Genomic DNA, 20641 nt, shown 5'->3' with positions numbered 1-20641 from the left:
TCGCCCTCGCGCGTATTGTTACTATGGCTGGTCTAACTGCCATAGTAAACAGCTCTCTTCTAATCTTCCATTCTTTCAGCCCTAACAGCTCGTTTGGATTGAAGGATTTCAGGAGAAAAGAAAAGAAACTGAGGGAGAGGGGACTCTATCTCACGTTTGGATGATCAAAATGGTGAGAAACAATAAGAGAAGGAGGGGGAGAATCAAAACCCCTTAAAACCCCGTTTCATTTCTCACCAAAATGGTGAGATTCCGTGAGAAAGAGAGCTTCTTCCGATCTTACCCCCTGCGTCGCTCCCTTTGCCGCTGCCAGACCACCACTTCGTTCTCGTTGTGACCCATTTTAGGGTTCAGGTTTGGGATTTTGATGACCTGGGTTTTGGTTACTCGCTTCAGAGAGAGAGAGAGAGAGAGGACTAGAAGAAGTCGAGTGAAGGAGACGACTGGGAGGTGAAACACCAAGATTAGTCGAGTTGCGTGTAAGCTGGCCCGGAGTTATTGGACAAAAAGAACTCAGTTTCTCTCTTTGTAAAGGGGTCTAGTTTTTAGTCAGATTTTGATGTGGGGATTAGCCATGACTCATGCACTTTGGATTTTCATATTTATTATTGATTGCTGCTTGAACTTGTGGCGCTGTGGAGTTCTTGCTGTTTCAGTGTGGGTATTATTGGGACTCAAAACATGTGACACGGCTCCAAATTGAGGTTTATCCAAAATCTGGTTTGCATTATTATAGCTGGGCTTGAAGTTGTAGAAAGCAGGATGGGTGTGCAAAATTCTACTCCATGTTGCAACAAAACGAGACACTTGAAATTTATGTCAAGTTTAATGCTGTACCATGGATTCAATTTACCAAGAAGAATTCCAACTTTCTTCTAGATAATGAAGGAAAAATACAGAGATTAGAGTTCCTCATCGATGCAAATGATAAGAATGGAAAAGATAAGGGCATTTGGCTATGTTTGGTTTGGTTTGGTAGAATGGAATGGATACATGATCTGACATTACCCCAGAAGAAAAAGAAAGTAAATTGTTCAACGCACCTCTGCCAATTTGAATAGCTTATCCATTGTTTCGAGGGTAGCTCATTGCCGTGAGTACCAAGTAGTCCAATAGTATCCCATCAAATTCACTGCAAATCAGATATCGGGATTACAATGCAGAATAGAATTCAATGCTTATTACAGACCGTAAAGGTGATATCCATATCAAAACAGATAAGAACAAGTTAAGTAGAGTATCATACACCATCATGGAGTTGCATCGCTCAGTGTCGCTCATCAATTCACGTGAATGTGTCTTTTTAATGTCGTCGACATGGGCCTGAACAGAGATACAAGTTTCACATGATAGCCATATTCCGTATTCTTTATAAACTTCTATGATCAACACAAGTTACCTTCAAGTCCTTCCATTGCTCTGTGTCACAGATAAGAGTAGATGAAGCCATCTGCAGTAATTCAAAATCACTCTTTTCCCCAAACCACATCGACCATAAATCACACACGAACTCTGAACTCTGTATTGCAAACCCTCAACAATCCGCTGACACTGTAATATACTCCTAAAACGTACGGCAACCCAATGTATGAGGTTCTGCTACAGTAGGGTCTGGGTAGCGTTAACGTACGCAGCCTTACCCACCTAAGCTCTCCCCAGTTTCCAAGACTCAAACCCGTGACTGCCAGGTCTCATTGGGTAAACTTATCGTTGCAGCCAGGCTGCCCTTCTAACCGCATAATATACTTCTTATTCTTTCTTATTATGGTGACAATATTTTTGCTGTTTAGAGCCCAAAAGAAACAAAGCACATAATTGAGCAATGACTGAACATAATTATCCGACTGCATCAAAGCTAAGATGAGCCCTTTTTCACTATATCCCTCAACTTTCTCGGCAGCTAAAACAAAAGCCAAAAGGTTTCACACTGAATGGTACTCATCTACTGTCAATTCACGCTTACCAACGAATCCAACCCCGTGTTAGCCTCTAATTGCACAACAAATCTCAAACACGAGCTCCACAAATAACAAAAAACGAATCTTTAGATCAACTGAACTTCTATTGACATATTTCCGAATTACCCAAAAAAAAAAAAAAAACTTCTATTGGAAGAACGAGAGACCTCAGAGAAAGCAGCACAACAATTCTTGAGCGAAACGGGTACAAATCACAAAGAAGTCGTCAACACACACACACACACACAGAGAGAGAGAGAGTCTTTGGCGTTGAGCTCGTACCTGTAGATGATTTGTGAGGGAAATTGGTCAGTGGGTCTCCACAGAATTTGTGTAGTGAAGAACTGAAGATGATGATGGATTACGTGGGAAGTGGGTTTGGATTGGAGTCACGTGTCGGGAGGGATGGGATCCGGATCCTGGGGGAACAAATTCCTTTCGAGGGTCCTATTAGGAAAAAAATGGAGGCCACGAAAAGGGAAAAAAGGATATTCCGCTGCAGGGACTCGAACCCCGGTCTCCTGGGATCTTGGGCTGAAACCAGGCATCCTCGCCGCTGGAAGACAACGGAGCTTGTTGAGCCTTTCAAGGAGAAAAAATTATTTAAACGTAAAATTACTACACATGCACACCGTAACACTCATATGAATGTACAAAAATAACACCGGAAAATGACGGCTAATGGCGTGTTTTGATAATTAATACCGGTTAAGAATTTTTGCAGTATTAATAAATGTTCTTAGCATGTCCTTGGCGGGTATTAATTATCAAAACACATCCTGGACCGTCATTTTCTCAAATAAAACTCATGTGGAATGTGATTGATGTATAATTGAGCTCGTAAAAAAACTCAAATAAGAATCAACATACATGACGTTTTTATCCACATGGGTGAAAATGCGAGGATGCCGCCATAAACCGTTTGCCATGTGTCAGTCTCCAATCGAATAATTTTAATGAGTTTACAATTTTGTTAAAGTTTAACTCGTTTATTTTTGTTTATCTTAATTAGCTAGTAAACTACCCTTAATTGGACCTAACTTTTTAGAGACTTTTTGTTGTGTGATTTTTGGTTCCTTTTTCTATAATTTTCACATTCCATTGTTCAGCTTGAGAGAAATTGGAAAAAAAAAAAAAAATATTAACGAAAGTTGAAAAAAAATTATACTCCCTCCGTCCCTTTTTTGTGTCCAGTATTCCATTTTAGGCTGTCCCTTAATAAGTGTCCATTTTGTAAAGTTAGGGAGGTAAAAGTTGGTGTATTGTCTATTTTGTCCCTAAAAGTAGATTTTATTTTGAAAAGTTAGTGAGTAAAAGTGTAATGATGATAGGTAAGTAGGGAAAATGGAGGAAAAAGTTGATGTGAAAGGTGTAATGATGATGTCTTTTTAATAAGTTGGAGTTACGAAGCAGGACACTTAAAAAGGGACGGAGGCAGTATTAAACAACAAAAAACACACAAAAAGATAATATTTTAACTTTGGTCCATATCTTTTTGGGTCTCTAGACAATCTTTTGAAGTCTTTTTCATCATCTTGTATAAGTTTTTTCAATTTTGGTTTATATCTTTATACTTTTTCAATTCCTCCCATTAAGATGAAAATATGAAATAAATTTTTTTACCTATGTCTTGAAAGATTAAGAGAAAATAACCATTTAATTCCTTTAAAAAAAAAAGTCAAAAAAAATTAGGCCAAGGGGGCATAGCTTACAATTGTTTCAAAAATAAAGGGTGCAATATGAAACTCTAATGTTTGAAACTCGGAGAAAGGGAAAGAAAAAGAAAGGAAAGTTAAAAATTTTCCCTTCAATTATTTGAATTGAAGAGAAAGAGGAGGGTAATTTTAATTCAAGTTTTACCAAATAGTAAAAATTTTCTCCAATTTTTCCCCAATTTCCCTCTCATTTCTTTCTCTCACCTTCCATCACTTTCCCTAAAAACCAAACAAAGCCTGACTGTGAGAGTACGAGGTTCATTTTGGATATGATTTTCGCGGTTGTGTTTCAAAAATTGGTTCTTTCTGTTTCCCATTTCTGCATTGTCTACAGTCGATCATCGGATAAAGATAGAGTTACAAGGTACGTTTTACGATGTTCTATGCATTTACTCCCAACGTTATATATATATATATATATATATATATATATATATATATATAATATGCTTTTCATATCCGGTCGCCCGGATTTTAGTATGGTCCGGATTTGGGTCTTGGCCATTGGATCTCTTCCATCCAATCCAACGGCTGTGGAAATAAAAGGGAAGTAAAAAGGGATTTCCCCACTCCACCCCCCTTCAGCCCATTTCGTTCTCGCCAGAGAAGAGAAAAAAGAGGCGACTGTGTACCAATGACCCACGCGAAGACGACGACTGTATACGAACGACGGCCCAAGGTGTCTCCCTCTCTCTCTCATTCTCTTCCTCTCTCTCGGTCTCTCTCTCTCACTCTCATTCATGTGATTTTCGAACTAATTTTTCTGATTTTTGTGTGGTTTCAATCGATCTCGGAATGGCCGACGACGAACGATCGGAGCTACGATCAGCCCTAAGGTCTCTCACTTTCTCTCTCATTCTCTCTCTCTCGTTCTCTATTAGAATCGATACCCTAACAGTATATCTTCGATTTTCAAAACCCTAAATGAGGAATAGAGGCTGATTTTTGTGATTTGTTTGTGTGGTGATTTCTTTCGATCTCGAGATGGCTGATTTCTACTGATTGAATGTTTTTCGAAACCCTAACAGTATGATATCCGATTTGGGGCATTTATGGTCCGGATTTGTGTCTGAGCCGTTGGATTTTCTTATGATCAGTTGCTATTTGGATTGATTTTCGTGTGTGACTTGTGCTGATTTTGGCCAGAGAATTTTGAAGTGGGGTTTGGTTGGTGTTATCAGTGTATCATTTAGAACTGTGATCTGTATATCAGTTCTTTTCAGTTCCAGTCGCCCCGATATTATTATGGTCCGGATTTTCTATGAGTTTGGCTATGATGAAAATTTTCTGAGCCATTGGGAGAGTTTTTGCCCCTATTTCCAGATTTGTTTGGCCCTATTTATTGGCTATGATGATAAATTAACATGGAATGTGTACTTGGGCCTGGAAACATTAGATGGTCAATTGACAACTAATGTTGCCGCCTTTATGCCTAAAAAATGTGGTGTTGTAAACATTTCATTTATCTGAGCCACTTTATTTGGCTATGATGAAAAATTTCTGAGCCATTGGGAGAGTTTGCCCCTATTTCCATATTTGTATGGCCCTATTTGTTGGCTTTGATGATAAATTAAAATGGAATGTGTACTTGGGCCTAGAAACATTAGATGGTCAGCTTGGCAACTAATGTTGCCGCCTTAGTGCCTTAAAAATGTGGTGTCGTGAACATTTCATCTATTTGGCTATGATGAAAATTTTCTGAGCCAAAACTACCTATCTAAATTGAAAAGTTATAAGTTACTTGTGATCGGCCAAAAATTCGGGTGTACGTGATTGGCCAAAAATTCGGCCACGGCACGCCCCTTTACAGACTTTCTTGTGACGTGTTGGAGTTCGAACTCAGCCAGCAAAAGCAACCAACGTGCTAGCTTATGGGTGACCGCGGGTTTTTCGAACAAATACTTGATAGGATCCATCCGAGAAATCAGTCTCACCGAATAGGCTAGCATGTAGTGTCTAAGCTTTTTGGTAGCCCAAACCAGCGCCCAACATGTCTTCTCCAGAGGGGTATAGCGCTCCTCGGACCCCACCATTTTCTTGCTCAGATAGTAAATAGCTTTCTCGACCCCATTGCTCCCTTCCTGTGCTAGTAGACATCCCATGGCTGTTGGCGAGACAGATAGATAAAGAATCAATGGTCGGCCTGGAGCAGGTGGCATTAGTACTGGAGGACTTTGCAAATACCTCTGAATAGACTCGAAGGCGACCTGGCATTTCTCTGTCCATTCGAACGGGACCCCCTTTTTGAGCAAACAGAATAACAGCTCGCAGGTTAGAGTTAGCTTGGAGATGAACCTGCTGATGAACTGGACCTTCCTTAGAAAGCTTCGTACGCCTTTCTCAGACTTTGGTGGCTCCATTTCGAGAATCGCTTTGATTTTGGAGGGATCCACTTCGATTCCCCTTGCGGTGATAAGAAACCCTAACATCTTGCCTGCCGTGACTCCAAATGTGCACTTTTGTGGGTTTAGACGTACGTTGTACTTGCGAAGCCTTTCAAGAAACTACCTGAGTGAAGGAAGATAGTCATTTTCCTCCTTTGCCGTAGATCTCAACGGTCTTATGGATAAAGTCATGAAACAAAGTCGTCTGGGCCCTTTGAAAAGTACATCTGGCGTTCTTCAGCCCAATGGCATATTCACATAGCAATAAGTGCCCCACTCCGTGACAACGTCGTTTCTCTTGGTCCTCGGGCGCCACAGAGATTTGGTTGTATCCAGAGAATCCGTCGACAAAAGAGAGCAAGGCATGCCCCGCTGTGTTGTCCACTAGCACGTCAATGTACGGCAAGGGAAAACTGTATTTGGGGCTTGCCTTGTTTAAGTCCCTGAAGTCGACGCAGACTCGGATTCTCCCATCCTTCTTGGGGACAGGCACGATGTTGGCGACCCATTTGGGGTACTCTGCGACCCTTATGAATCCTACGTCAATCTGCTTAGTAACCTCCTCCTTGATTTTCTGAACCCAATCCGGCCTCATCCTGCGGAGTTTCTGTTTGACAGGGACAGCCCCGGGCTCCAACGGAATTCGATGATGTAGTATTTCGGGATCGATGCAGAGCATATCCTTGTGGGACCATGCGAAAACCTCAGAAAACTCTTTGAGAAGCTCGATCGTTCCAGCGTGATTTTCCGGGGACAGGTTTGCACCGATTTGCATCATGCGAGGGTCACCATCGTCTTTCAAATTTATAAAAGTTACTTCTTCTTTTAGAGGCTGAGCACGCCTTTCGTCTTCCTTTTCGATGAGGGAACGCAACTCAGCCGGGATGTTCCCGTCGAAGTTTGTTCCTTCATCGTCAGGGTCGACACAGTTTATATAGAAGCTAGCAAAGTAGTCAGAAGCAGGATCATGCATTTCATAAAGCCCAGCAAGGTTGCCAAGTACAAACGACTCAAACTCAAAGTAAAAGCTACGACGTGGAGGGCCGAAAGGCACAAACTCCGACTCTGAGCTAGACTTAGACTCGATAGACTCTGTGTCAGATTCAGATACATCGTCAATGCATGTCATACGTGGAGTGAAAATGCAGTTATTAATACTTCTCTTTGCCTTCACGATGAGAGAGGTAGGATCCTCGAGAGCATCTGATGAGTCGGGCCCAAGCATCAGCACCTCAGCTTCTTCACCCTTGCCAACCAAACCTACTTGGGAGAACAGCATTTTGAGATTCCCTTGATCGAAAGCCTTCCGCCAGTCAAACTTCTCCTTGGTCCGACCCAGCTGTTTCTTGAATTCCTCCTTTGCAAGCTCCTCTTCGGCTACTCCTCTTCATTGTCGGACCAGGTGTCCGCAGCAAAGATTTCGAATCCCGGCAGCCAAGTGCAAGTCTCTGGATCCCAAAACGGCTCTATCTGTCCCGAGTAAGCAGAGCCTCCTCCTTCCCGAACAAAATAGCTGTCGGGGTTACCAAAAAGGGTTCGAGGTTTTTCCGTGTCTTTCCTCTTTTTGGCGTCTTTGGCCGGCGGACTGTAACCAAGACCAAAGCGGCCTTCGGTGAAAGGAAAGACAGGGAACTCGACGATCCCTTGTTGGTTAATCCCGAGTCCTAGGCCAGGCATGAATGACATTTTCCTCATCATCTCGAGGACTGTTGAACTTATGGTAAAATCATCATCCATGGCGATGGCGAGGACTGAGCCTGACGTGTCAAAAGAGAATCCTCCAAAGTCCGAGTCTTCCTCCCCGTGCATAATTCCCAAAACGGGCGTTCTATCATCCGTGAGCGGGCGGATCCCAGAGTCCTCACAGATTGTCAAAGTCCCGGTAGGGAGCCTCAGCATGACCTTCTGATGCAGAGTTGAAGGCACCACCATGATGTCGGCCCTATGGAGCCATGGCCTGCCCAGCAGCAGGTTAAAGGTAGCAGGGACATCGACGACATGGAATTCTACGTCCATTTCAAAACCCTCAGCATCGAGTTTCAGAGTCAGAGTCCCTTCCACTAGCCAGTACTGTTGTACGCCTTGACGGCCAGCTTGGAGGGTGTTAAGTCACTCTTTGAGAGCCCCAAGCGGTAGGCAACCCTCATCGGGCAAACGTTGATGGCAGAGCCATTGTCGATAGCACGGTCGGCACCCAATGTCCCCGGCACTTGACGGTGATGTGCAGCGGGCGGTTATGAGCGGTTCCTTCGACGGGCAGATCCCTCTCAGTGAACGTGACAGAGTGCTTAGAGAGGAGCGGCAGCACAAGAGCAATCATGGCCTCGGGGGTGATGTCAATTGGTACTGTGAGCCGGGCCAAAGTGGAGGACAACTTTTCACGATGCTCCTTTGACGATGATATCAAACCCCAGATAGACACGGCGGCTGGAATTCGTTCGAGCTGTTTCAAGATGGCGTCTTCTTCGGGAACCCCACTTGGAAAGACCGGATCATTCCTCTGAGCGACGGGAGCGGTGGTCTTCTGAGCAGGCGGATTGGACGAGCTTCCAGCCTGAAGATTAGATGGCTGGAATACTCGGCCGCTTCTAGTGACGTTGGCAACATCCCACCAGGAAGACGAGTCTACAAAATCCCACAGATCGGCCAGCACCTCTTCCAATTTGCGCTTTCCTTTGTCTGTTGACGCCACTGTCGTGGTCGGGTCTGGCCCCAAAGCTGAGTCCCCTTCCAAATCTTCCATCACTAATCCTTCCCAGAAAGTAGGATCCTGCGCAGCATCTTCCTCAAAGGGTGCCCCCGGATTGGTGACAAACGAAACGTCCCAGAATCCCCCATCGATAAAAGCAGTGTTGACAGTCCACACTTCGTTTCCCATGTTCAAATCAACAATATTGTCCACATCCCAAATATTAGCAGACGGTGGAGTTTTGATGGTCTCCTCTACATCCCAAAGGTCGGCGGGATGTGCATCCAGGACCATGATCGAGTAGTCATCTCCAGGAGCAGAAATGATAGGGCGAGGCTGTTCCAGAGAGACAATGTCGAGTAGGGTCAATTTCATGGATGCAGGGGTCGATCTTGCCAGCAATCGAATTCACCAATGGTAACATGGCGCCGAGCGGGCGACGGATATTGGACACAATCTCCCCTTCTTGAAAGTAGTCCCAGTATTCCTCACTAATATCATTTTGGTCTAAATTAGCCTTGAGACCTTGGCCTATTTGCCATTCATCAGGTTGCGGATCCCATACGTATTCTTCAGCTTCCACCTCAACTTGGGCTAGCTCAGGCTGGTAGAAGAGTGCAAATAAAGAGAGACCGTCCAGAGGGTCAGCCTGTGCCACATTCCATTCTCCCTCCCACTGGTTTAGCCACATCTGATTGACTTAAGGGTGCGCGGGAAACCCCATGTTGTACTGTTCGATCCAGTCATTGCAAAGTTCCTCCCATTCCTTAGTTTTGTCTTCCATGGCCCATCCGGCTGCCATCATGTTCACGCTTGGCTCAGAAGGAAAGGGTACGATTGGTTTAGGGTTGTTGGCTGAGGTAATATGGTCGGTGGGGTTGAATATGGTGGAGCTGAGGGCTATCTGGTTTACTTGAGGGTTAGGGTCGTGTTTAGGCAAGGAATTGGTGATGACATTGGGTTTAGTGGGTGGAGTTGAGAGAGTACCATTGTCCACCAAATCTTGTATCGCATGACAAAGGCGACAGCAAGAGTCAGTGTAATGGCCGGGCATCTGGTGGTATGCGCAGAAAGCATTGGGGTTGTGACTGGGGGGTGGATTTTGAGGAAGTGGAGTTGGGGCTAGAGGCCTGAGGTGTCCGGTTTTAACCGTTCCCTGAATCATGCCACATGTAACACTTTTGTCTCATCAGTTATAAGAAATGGCACATCTTCCAGTTTCTTGTCAATGTCCTTAATTTTATGAGTGCTATGCAAAAAATAGAGCAACTCTGTTTATGGGGTTGATACATCCATGATCCATGTGTTTAACAAGCACTTAAATCAAATCAAACTTCAAACTTTGATAATAAGGATACAACAACACTTTTGTAACCTTAGAATTTGCTCAAAAATTCCAACACTAGTCTAAATGGTGGTTTGAACCTGCTTATCAATTGTTGAAATATAGGGAGATGAATATCGATCATAACTATCTTACCTATTAGGCAAATCACCAAGCAAGACCGTAGAATGCCTCATTCATAAGCATTATATTCAGGCCTCATTTGCTGCGTGTTATAGGTTGAAAGGGATTGATAATGAGGAGGGGATTTAAATTGAAAGTGGTCATGAGGGATTAACGGTAAAGATGGTTTTTTAGTTGGAGATAAGATTGTGTGGGGTTTGTCATGACGATGTTTGTTTTGGTTGAGGAGTGAGAGGCGATTAATGTGATAATGTAAGGACTATGGATTAAGGCTAACCAGAGCGGACTGGACTATGAACACCCGTTGCATTTGCTAATTTTAAAACCATTATTTATACAAATTATATCCCATAATAGATAATCAAAGCCAATATGGTAAAAAACTAACTCATAATTCATTTTCATCATATATTTTTCAAACACTATTCATGTTGCAAGGCTTATCCTACACATATCAATCAAATACTTCCAAATTCAAAATACATTTTGACCATAATCCAAAAAGTCAAAAAGTTGAAAATAAAAAGCTTAAACGTAGGTCCTGAACACCCCCTTATTTTTTTATCCTTATTCAAAAAAAAATTGCCTTTGTTAGTTTTGCGTCGATTTTTTGTGGATTATTATGTCATCATGACGAGAAGAATCTAAAAGTAAAAAAATTAATATTGAAACCCAACTTTTTGTAATAAAAACGAAAAAAAATTACTCCCTCCGCCCTTTTTTAATGTCATGCTTCTAACTCCAACTTATTTAGAAAATAGCATCATTACACATTTCACATCAACTTTTACCTTCACTTTCTCTACTTACCCTCTATGGAAACATCATCATTACACTTTTGCTCACTAACTTTTCAAAATGGAATCTATTTTTAGGAGCAAAATGAAAAAAGTACAAACTTTTACACTTTGGCCTAAGCAAACGCTTGCAGCTTGTTTGGATGGACAGATTTCGAGAGAGAAGAAAGGAAATGGAGGGAATTATACGTATTCTCCCCGTTGTTTGGATACCCAAAAGGGTGAGAGAAGGAAGGGGGATGGTGAGATCCATTAACCCCTTATAACCCCCAATTTGTTTCTCACTAAAGTTGGCTCAATTCCGTGAGAAAGAGAGCTAATAAAAAGGAGAGGGAGACTCTAAAAAAAGAAAAACGGTGAGAAGATCGATTATTATTTGGGACACATATTGAAATTTGGAAAACAAATATTGGAAAACCCAAATTTTAATTGCAGTCCTAATATATATTGCAAGGGGAAAAGATACAATAATAGAAATCAGAACATAATTGCAGCCACTATTCTTCGTCGTCGACACAGAGAGTTTCTTTCTTTCTTTCTCCTGTACATAGACAATTTTTTTACCTGTGTACAATTCTTTAGCACTAGACGTAAAGGCGCTGATAATGAATTTGCTTCCTCTTAGATTTTAGATTTAGGCGCTAAATGAATTTCCTTCCTCTTAGATTTTAGATTTGATATATTTCAACGGCTATCATCAATTCTTGTGAGGCTAATTCATAAGTGACTTTGTTCCGAGTTTTATTAATTTGCCCACTTGTAGATAATGGGTTTTTTTCCCCAAAGTCAATTCGAGGCTTGCTTAAGCTTTAATGCTGCATAAAGACCATTGACCCATTAACTTTGTTGGAAAGTAAACACAATGGTGAAAATGCGTAAGCATAACCTATTGGTAACGGATTACATAGTTTCCTATGGTATCACGTAAGCTGGTCCAAAAATTAACTTTTACAAAAACATTTTGTCAGCTTTTTTTCCTGAAAATGAAAGTGAAAGTTCTATCGTCTGATACACTTGCACTAGCCAGAGACCTTTGCGATTCATGTTTTAACTTTCAGTCATGCTACAATCACACACATGCACTTACACGCACGACCACACAAACTCATTCACATCAAACATAGGGTCCACAATAAATGTGTATGGTTATATAGTAATTGTTTTAACTTTAACTCGTAATTCTGAGGCGACTTTCAAAGAAATCTTTCTACACCGATACTAGTAGCCACTTGGATTTGGAAAAGCGGAATCCTAGAGGTACCGACCAACTTGGTAAATATGGTGTGTAGGGCCTATTCACAGGTTTCACACAAATAATCTGATCCGTTAATAAATTTTAAAATAATTGAAAAAAAAAAAACTTTGCCAAATGATGTGATTTGCATTATTTTTGGCATCTATAAATTTATCAAGGCAATCTCCTCAATTACTTGCGCATTTGGCCCATGATACCTTTTGAACACCAGCATAGGGATTTTCCGAACGGATTAAAAAGGAAAGGCATACAAATGGCAAACAAATTGTGTTGTTTCGGATTCGTATCCAATTTGGTCAATTGACAAAAGCCTAGTTTGAACATCATAATTAATTTACCTATGAGGCAAATGCCCACAACATTAAGTGTGCTCTTAATAAGCTTTCAATTCCCTTCCCGAAATAGCCAATTTACAAATATGCGCATAATTAATCCGGGTACAGATTTTCTTGACAAATCAAATCCAACCTTGGCTCAACCCATATAAGATATGGACGAGCAAAACTCTTCGATCCCATCATCCTTTCGAGTTTGATCCAATATCTCTCTCAAACCGTCAGCGTTGCAATTCGGAGGAAGAGACAATGCGAAAGCTGCTCCTTCATCAACTTGTGCTCAAGCAGATGCTAGTGCTGCTTATGATGGTGTTGATGACAACCGTTTCACCAGCTATGGCAGCATCCACACAACGGGGCTGGACTACGACTGCAGCTACCATGACGACAACCGTTTCACCAGCTATGGCAGCATCCACGCAACGGGGCTGGACTATGACTGCAGCTACCGGAAGGGCTGGGCTTGGCGTCAAATTCGGTTGTCCCTGCCCCCCGTTCCCAGATTGTTGCCGCCCTTGATAAAATATGTTCTATGTGAATTTGGCTGTCTTTTGTTCCGTCTAATGGAGTACTAAATAAAGGCTTGTATGTGTGTTGTCACAATGGGTTTGCGAGGTGCATATCTTTTTTTCTTTTATGTTTACGCAAAATGCATAAATTTATCAATCTATGACAAGAAAAATAAAGATGATCCAAGCTAAAAACAACCAAAAATTAAAGACAAACACAAGAACACAAAATTTTCATGGTTCGACACATCTACTATGTATTCTTCCATTGGGTAATGGAAATTATGGAATGATCAATCTCATTTGCAAGCTCTCCATTCTTCTCATAATCGCTTCTCTTTATTTTTCCTAGTTTCTCTCACAAAAAGATGTTACAAGAAACCCTAAAACTAAAGCATGCATCAAATATAGATCTCACATCTAAGCGTCCAGACAGACTTTGTGTATCCGCCCATCCGGATGCAATCGAATCACTCCATATGGGAAAAGCAGAAGATCCAAAAACGCAAAAGCTGTCAACTTTAGGCGACCCTCATCCTCGTCTAGACGGGACTCCCAATCGTTCCCCGAATCATGCCACATGTAACACTTTTGTCTCATCAGTTATAAGAAATGGCACATCTTCCAGTTCCTTGTCAAATGTCCTTAATTTTATGAGTGCTATGCAAAAAATAGAGCAACTCTGTTTATGGGGTTGGTACATCCATGATCCATGTGTTTAACAAGCACTTAAATCAAATCAAACTTCAAACTTCGATAATAAGGATACAACAACACTTTTGTAACCTTAGAATTTGCTCAAAAATTCCAACACTAGTCTAAATGGTGGTTTGAACCTGCTTATCAATTGTTGGCATATAGGGAGATGAGTATCATAAGAGCATCTCCAGCCTTGACCTATTTTAAGACCCAAATTTAAAATTTGGGTAAAACCCACAAAAAACCCTCTCCAATCTTTGACCCATACTCTTCCCCATTTTAGGTTTTACTCATTTGTTTACCCAAATTTGGGACAACCAAAGTCTGACCCAATTTTCCAACGTCTCTTTCTCTTTTAAGTTCAACGGCTATTTGCCTCTTTCCTTGCCATTCTTGCCATGCCTTTTTGAGAGCAGAAAAACAGCATAATTAAATAGATTGCTACTTCTCTTCTCCTCTCCTCTCCTCTCTCTCTCTCTCTCAACCAACGTACAATTGTGAGTTTCCAATTTGATCAATGGATGAATATGAAATTCTTGAGGATTCTATGAGTCTGGAACAAACTCATGGAGTAGAAATTATATCGCAAAATTCTCCCGTGGCAGTAGGAAGCCAAAAGCAAACGATTCGTGGTAAAGGATTTACCATGGTGGAGGATGAGGCTCTGTGTCGAGCTTATTTGGCTATCTCACAAGATCCAATTATAGGCACTAATCAGACCATGGCGAATTTGTGGGAGCGTATACGATTGTGTTTCTCTTCCCAAGCAGATGTTGACTGCAATAGAACCGCTGTTTCTTTAATGAAACGGTGGTCGAAAATTCAAAAAGCTGTGAGCAAATTTTGTGGTTTTCTTGCCCAAGTAGAAAGAAGGCAAAAAAGTGGAACCGGAGAAAAGGAGAAGGTAATTTCCTTTCAACCCAAAACTATGAAATTTTTGTTATATTTTTTTGTCTCTTACATCTTGAATTTATGATTACTAGATGGCCGAGGCTAAACGTATGTTTAGTATTGATGAACGTAATAAGTCATTCATGTTTGAATCTTGCTGGGAAATATTGCGCCACAGTTGTAAGTGGGATGAAATAATGACACCATCGCAAAAACCTACGGTCCAAACAGCAACTTCTTCAAATCCTTCCACTGGTACTCCAACATCTCTTGAATCTGAGCTAGATTTGGACCAACAACCTTCAAGAGAGGGAGTAAACCGACCAAGTGGTATAAAAGCTGCTCTCGAATCACGAAGGAAGAAGGTGATTGATGATGTTAAGTTTGATCAAATGGCAGCAAACCAGAGTCAAATAATAAATGTCTTGACTGGTATCTCCTCGCGAGGTATTGAACGAGAGCAACAAAAAGCTATTGATCGTCAAAAGAAGGCTGAGGATAGGGAGGCACGGCGGTACTACTTGGCAGAAAGGAATGAAAGGGAGCAAAGGAAGGAGGATCATATCATAATGTCAATGGACATGTCAAACTTAACTCCTATGCAGAGAGCTTACTATGAGCAGCGTCAACAACAAAGCATTGCTCGAACTGGGATGCTTTAAGTTTATCTTTCTATTTTATGGTGTTTGAGTATTGGCATGCTTTTAGGAGCACAAGGCCTTAACAGGAGAAGAATGTGATTGAATTCGATTGAAAAATGGCATAGACGCATAGTTCTTACGGGTTACGACATTGAAACTGGACTGCCGGTTGAGATTTTTTACATTGCTCAAGCTGTGAAGTCTCTTGTTGGTAGCAACTTGAAGAGTGACAAGTAACCAGGAGGTGTGTTGCAGTTTTTGCTTATTTTGTACTTTTCGATACAAGGAGTAGGAGCTGATACAATCTGCAGGATTTCTCTTTGATTAGATTGCTTTTAGTCTAAAGTAAGAAAATTATCAGCAGAAATAGCGTTGCCGCCTTCTCTCCATAAACATGGTAAAATATGCACTTATTTACATTTTAAGGCTTTTGTGTGAATTGCTGGTTTTCTTCTCTCTCTTTTTCTTTGTTGTCCGATAGCATGTGGTGCTTGCTTTGAAGGAATAGCTTATAGAATATGAATATCAAGCAAAGCAGTTTTTTAGATTCACATGATTGCTCTTTTACATAGTCCGGTAACGATTAAGCCGTAGCTCTGGTTTTGACTTGGCTTTTTTACTTCAAAACAAAAACAATGAGCTATTGCACAATCAAAAAGACAACGAGCTATTCCACAAAAGTAGCAAAATAAGATCATGTATAGCAGCCAAACAATAATGGCAGATAACTAATAGCTGCAAGACACATTATTTAATTTCTTAACCAAAACTTCCAAACTTCTACCAGTTTGAGAACTTCCAAACTACATCTCTCCATGTCGTTGCCAAAGATGCTCAACTAAGTCATTGCGGAGAGTGTGATGAGCATCCTTGTTTCTAATTCCGACATGACGAGATAGAAATGATTCAAAATTATCATCACGTTCCCGCGAAATTGCCACTGGTTGGTTCCTCTCTGATGTATAAGTAAAATCAGTACAACTCTCTCCCTCATCCTCAATGATCATATTGTGCAAAATAATGCACGTCTTCATGATTTTCCCATGCATTTTTCGACCCCAAAACCGTGCCGGTCCTTTTATGATTGCAAATCGTGCTTGTAGAACCCCAAATGCCCGCTCCACATCCTTTCTTGTTGACTCTTGCATCATCGAAAAGTGCTGTTTTTTGGCTCCTTGAGGAGACGAAATAGTTTGAACCAATGTTGCCCATGGAGGATATATGCCATCCGCTAGATAGTATCCCATATTATAGGCATGTCCATTGATAGAGTAATTAGCGGGAGGAGCTCGCCCTTGGACAAGTTCATCAAAAAGAGGAGAACGATCTAAGACATTGAGATCATTGTGGGATCCTGGCATTCCAAAAAAGGCATGCCAAATCCACAAGTCATAAGAAGCAACGACTTCAAGAATCATTGTAGGTTTTTTAATATGACCGCAATAGGCACCTTTCCATGCCGTCGGACAATTCTTCCACTCCCAATGCATGCAGTCCAAACTTCCTAACATTCCGGGAAATCCGCGAGCCTCCCCAACAGCAAGCAATTTACTAACGTCATCTGCCGTTGGAGATCTTAAATACACATCGCCAAATTTTTCGATAATCAATTGACAAAAATGGTTGAAGCATTCAATTGTAGTGCTTTCTCCTAAACGTAAGTACTCATCAGTTGCATCAGCCGGCATTCCATAGGCGAGCATTCTCATTGAGGATGTTATTTTTTGAAGGGAGGATAATCCGCGTACCTGGCATGCATCTAGCTTTTGAACAAAGTAGGGATTATGTTCTTCAATAGCATTTAGAATCCTCACAAATAGATCACGTCTCATCCGAAAGCGTCTACGAAATACCGATGGCGAGAAAACTGGATATTCAGAAAAATAATCCGCAACTAGTCGATCGTGACCCGCTACTCTTTCGCGTCGGTAGTATTTCCGTCCCGGAACAGAGCCTCCCCATTGCTTGCGTTTTCTTGTATTTTCTCTCACCATTTCTAGCATTAAGCCATTATTTGCCTCATAGAGACCTACAAGTGTGGCTATGGCTATTTCTTCATCACTATCATCAGAAGAGGAGGATGATGATGATGAAGAAGAAAGTGCGGAATATTTAGAAGGCTCCATTATCTAGTTGATGTGAGAAATGAACCAATCTCTCTAACATGTATCGGGTAAGAATTTGTCCAGGATAAGAACATATTGAGAGGGAGATTTGTTTGCAAAAGGGGAAAAATGGGAGGGAAATAAATTAGGAGATGTAGTTGGAAAAAAATAGAGGGAAACAAAAATGGAGGGAAATACTATTGAAAGCAAAAAAAACAATACATTTGGGTAATGAATCATTTTGCCATTGGAGTGAGCCTAACTCAAAATGGGTTTTGACCCAAATTTTGACCCAAATTTGGATAAAAATTTGGGTCAAGGTTGGAGATGCTCTAACTATCTTACCTATTAGGCAAATCACCAAGCGAGACTGTAGAATGCCTTATTCATAAGCATTCAGGCCTCGTTTGTTGCATGTTATTGGTTGAAAGGAATTGATAATGAGGAGGGGATTTAGGTTGATAGTGGTCGTGAAGGATTAACGGTAAAGTTGGCTTTTTAGTTGGAGATAAGATTGTGTGGGGTTTGTCATGACGATGTTTGTTTTGGTTGAGGAGTGAGAGGCGATTAATGTGATAGTGTAAGGACTGGATTGAGGCTAACCAGAGCGGATTGGACTATGAACACCTGTTGTGTTTGCTATTTTCAAAATCATTATTTATACACATTATGGCTTCGTTTGTTTGGACGTAAAATATTTTTGGGTAGAATATTTTACCGATTTTTCGCTGTTTGGCTGATAGAAAGAGGAGGAAAATATTTTTCAGGTAAAATATTTTGCATGCAAGGGGTGAAAATGTTTTACTCTCTTTTTCTCGGTAAGTTGTTTTTGCTTTTGGTGCCCGATGGTCTTACTCCACGTATCCCATCCCCCTTCTCAAAACAGGTGTACCAATCCCTTTCTCCCATATGTGATTTGATCGAAATAAATAACTAGTTCAAAAAAGTCCATGAGTAGCGCTGCAAATTAGATTTCTTCAAGGACCATGTCTCTCTTCATATAATTTTTTTTTCATATTTCCATTGTTAACATTATGGTTGTGTTTCAATCTCTGTGCTTGGGCGCTTCTATACGTGTGCAATCCAAACAAGAAGGAAAGTTATTCTTCCCTACCATTTGAGGAATTTTTCAATGCCGCAAGGGTACCATGTGGTGCCGCTCGACATATCTGGGCCGTCCAAAAAAAAATTTACACAGGTATTATTGGGGCAATATTTGCAGAACCATTTGAGTGGAAAATCATTTTGACAACCAAACGACAAAAAACCATTGTTTCGAAAAATATTTTTCATGTGTCAACCAAACACCGGAAAATAAAAGTTGAAAGTTCTTTTTCTGGGAAAATATTTTACATGAAAAATATTTTACATTGTAAAATATTTTACATCGAAACAAACGGAGCCTATATCCCATAATAGACAATCAAAGGCAACATGGTAAAAAACTAACTCATAAGTCATTTTCATCACATATCTCACAAACGCTATTCCTGTTGCAAAGCTCATTCTGCACATATCATTCAAATACTACCAAATTCAAAATACATTTTCACCATAATTCAAAAAGCCAAAAAAGTCGAAAATAAAAAGCTAAAACGTAGGTCCTAAACACTCCCTTATTTTTTCGTCCTTATTCAAAAAAAATTGCACTTGTTAGTTTTGCATCGATTTTTTGTGGATTACTGTGTCATCATGACGAGAAGAATCTAAAAAGTAAAAATATTAAAATTGAAAATTAACTTATTAGCTTATTTTGGTCTTTATTTAAAAAGTTTGAGTTTCAACCACAATTTTTTTACTTTTTAGACTTTTCTTGTTATGACAAAGCAATAATTTACAAAAAAAAAATTGTCGAAAAAAATTGAATAAGAACAAAATTTAATTTAAATAAATTATTTAGCCGAAATAGGCCTAAGCAAACACTTATAGCTCGTTTGGATGGATTGATTTCGAGAGAGAGAAAAAAGGAAATGGTGGGAATTATACGTATTCTCCCTATTGTTTGGATACCCGAAAGAGTGAGAGAAGGAAGGGGGATGGTGAGATTCATTAACCCCATACAACCCCTAATTTGTTTCTCACCAAAGTTGGCACGATTCCATGAGAAAGGGAGCTCCAGGCGTTCAATTTTTTGAGGATTCCAATTTGACCCCTGCTACATCGCTCCCCTTGCCGTCGCCGCACCACCACTTCGTGGTTTGGTTTGGGGGATCTACAACTACAGGTTATGCACAGAGAAAGAGAGAGAGAGAGAGAGAAAAACCTGATGTTGAGTGGTTCTGTGGAAAGAAAGGCATCTAGTACTGTCAAGTGAGCTGGAGACGACGAGTGAGGGAGAGGAATCACTTTAGGGCTAGAATAAAAGGGGAGGCTATTTTGGTAAACATACATATGACACTCTTTTCTTTTCTTACTTATATTTTGTCTATCCAAATGAGATGGTAAAAAATCGCACTATTTTCTTTTCTTTTCTCACTCATAAAGGAGGCCATATCTCTTTCTTTTCTTTTCTCACATGTGTTGCGAAAGGGGTTGTTAGGTTATGTTTTTTTTAAGGGTAAATTTCACTGACCTCCCCTGAGGTTTCTGACAAATGCAGGAACCTCCCCTGAGGTTCTAATAATTGCACTGACCTCCCTTACTTTACAAACTATTGTTCAGATTCCCCCATTCCGTTAAATCCACACTAACACCGCTAGTTTTTGTTATTAATTGACTAAAATGCCCTTGAATATTACTAAACTAAACAATCAAGTCATTTTCTTCTTTTTTGTACTTTAATTGGAGTTTCTCAAATATTAAAAGTAACATTACACTGTTTATATAAGATAATTTTAACATCAAATTAGACTCAATTATACAAACTTTTGTTAAATTTGAATAATTAATCAAGCATTTTACATTATCATAGTCATTGTTTTTCCTTCTCTTCAAGGTGTAATTTTCCAAATAGAGGACTCAAAGAGATATCTAATCCATCATACTAGAGGGGGAAAAAAACATGGCTCTTTTCAAATTTTCTAAGAAATAAACTCAATTTGGTTTACTCATTGATCATTCTTTAAAGATTTCATCTATTTTTTTCTACTAGTACATTTCTGATGAAACATAATTATCACTAATGAAATAAGAAGGGAAAAAAAAAAGGTTAAAGAACTTTTTACACCAACTTCATTTCGTTAAAAAATACAAGAT

At 40.4% G+C, this 20641-nt stretch overlaps 2 protein-coding genes and 1 long non-coding RNA gene across 3 annotated transcripts; 1 reads left to right on the top strand and 2 right to left on the bottom strand.

Moving 5' to 3' along the window:
• Nucleotides 1–848: 848 nt before the first annotated feature.
• LOC131328934 (uncharacterized) lies at nucleotides 849–2354 on the bottom strand. The gene is made up of 4 exons (XR_009200579.1): nucleotides 2241–2354; nucleotides 1400–1450; nucleotides 1247–1323; nucleotides 849–1132 (listed from the first exon to the last, which is right to left on the bottom strand). It is a non-coding gene; the product is annotated as an uncharacterized LOC131328934 (long non-coding RNA).
• Nucleotides 2355–13995: 11641 nt separating this feature from the next.
• On the top strand, nucleotides 13996–15812 carry LOC131328933 (uncharacterized). Its single transcript, XM_058361905.1, has 2 exons — nucleotides 13996–14713; nucleotides 14793–15812. Exons 1-2 carry the CDS (start codon nucleotides 14327–14329, stop codon nucleotides 15360–15362), a joined length of 957 nt encoding a protein of 318 aa, XP_058217888.1. The 5' UTR covers nucleotides 13996–14326; the 3' UTR covers nucleotides 15363–15812.
• A 332-nt stretch (nucleotides 15813–16144) lies between these two features.
• On the bottom strand, nucleotides 16145–17499 carry LOC131328659 (uncharacterized). Its single transcript, XM_058361574.1, has one exon. It carries the CDS (start codon nucleotides 17465–17467, stop codon nucleotides 16145–16147), a length of 1323 nt encoding a protein of 440 aa, XP_058217557.1. The 5' UTR covers nucleotides 17468–17499.
• Nucleotides 17500–20641: the final 3142 nt, after the last annotated feature.

This window comes from Rhododendron vialii, chromosome 6a (assembly GCF_030253575.1).
Source record: "Rhododendron vialii isolate Sample 1 chromosome 6a, ASM3025357v1".
Lineage (NCBI taxonomy): Eukaryota > Viridiplantae > Streptophyta > Magnoliopsida > Ericales > Ericaceae > Rhododendron > Rhododendron vialii.
Note: the sequence above shows the minus strand (reverse complement) of the source record. Positions and strands in the feature narration are given on the sequence as shown.

What these genes read in the sequence shown, in the direction of transcription:
- LOC131328933 (XM_058361905.1), top strand. Translation starts at nt 14,327, where the DNA reads ATGGATGAATATGAAATTCTTGAGGATTCTATGAGTCTGGAACAAACT. An exon ending in GAACCGGAGAAAAGGAGAAG is followed by an intron (nt 14,714 to 14,792) that starts GTAATTTCCTTT and finishes TATGATTACTAG; the next exon opens with ATGGCCGAGGCTAAACGTAT.
- LOC131328659 (XM_058361574.1), bottom strand. Translation starts at nt 17,467, where the DNA reads ATGGAGCCTTCTAAATATTCCGCACTTTCTTCTTCATCATCATCATCC.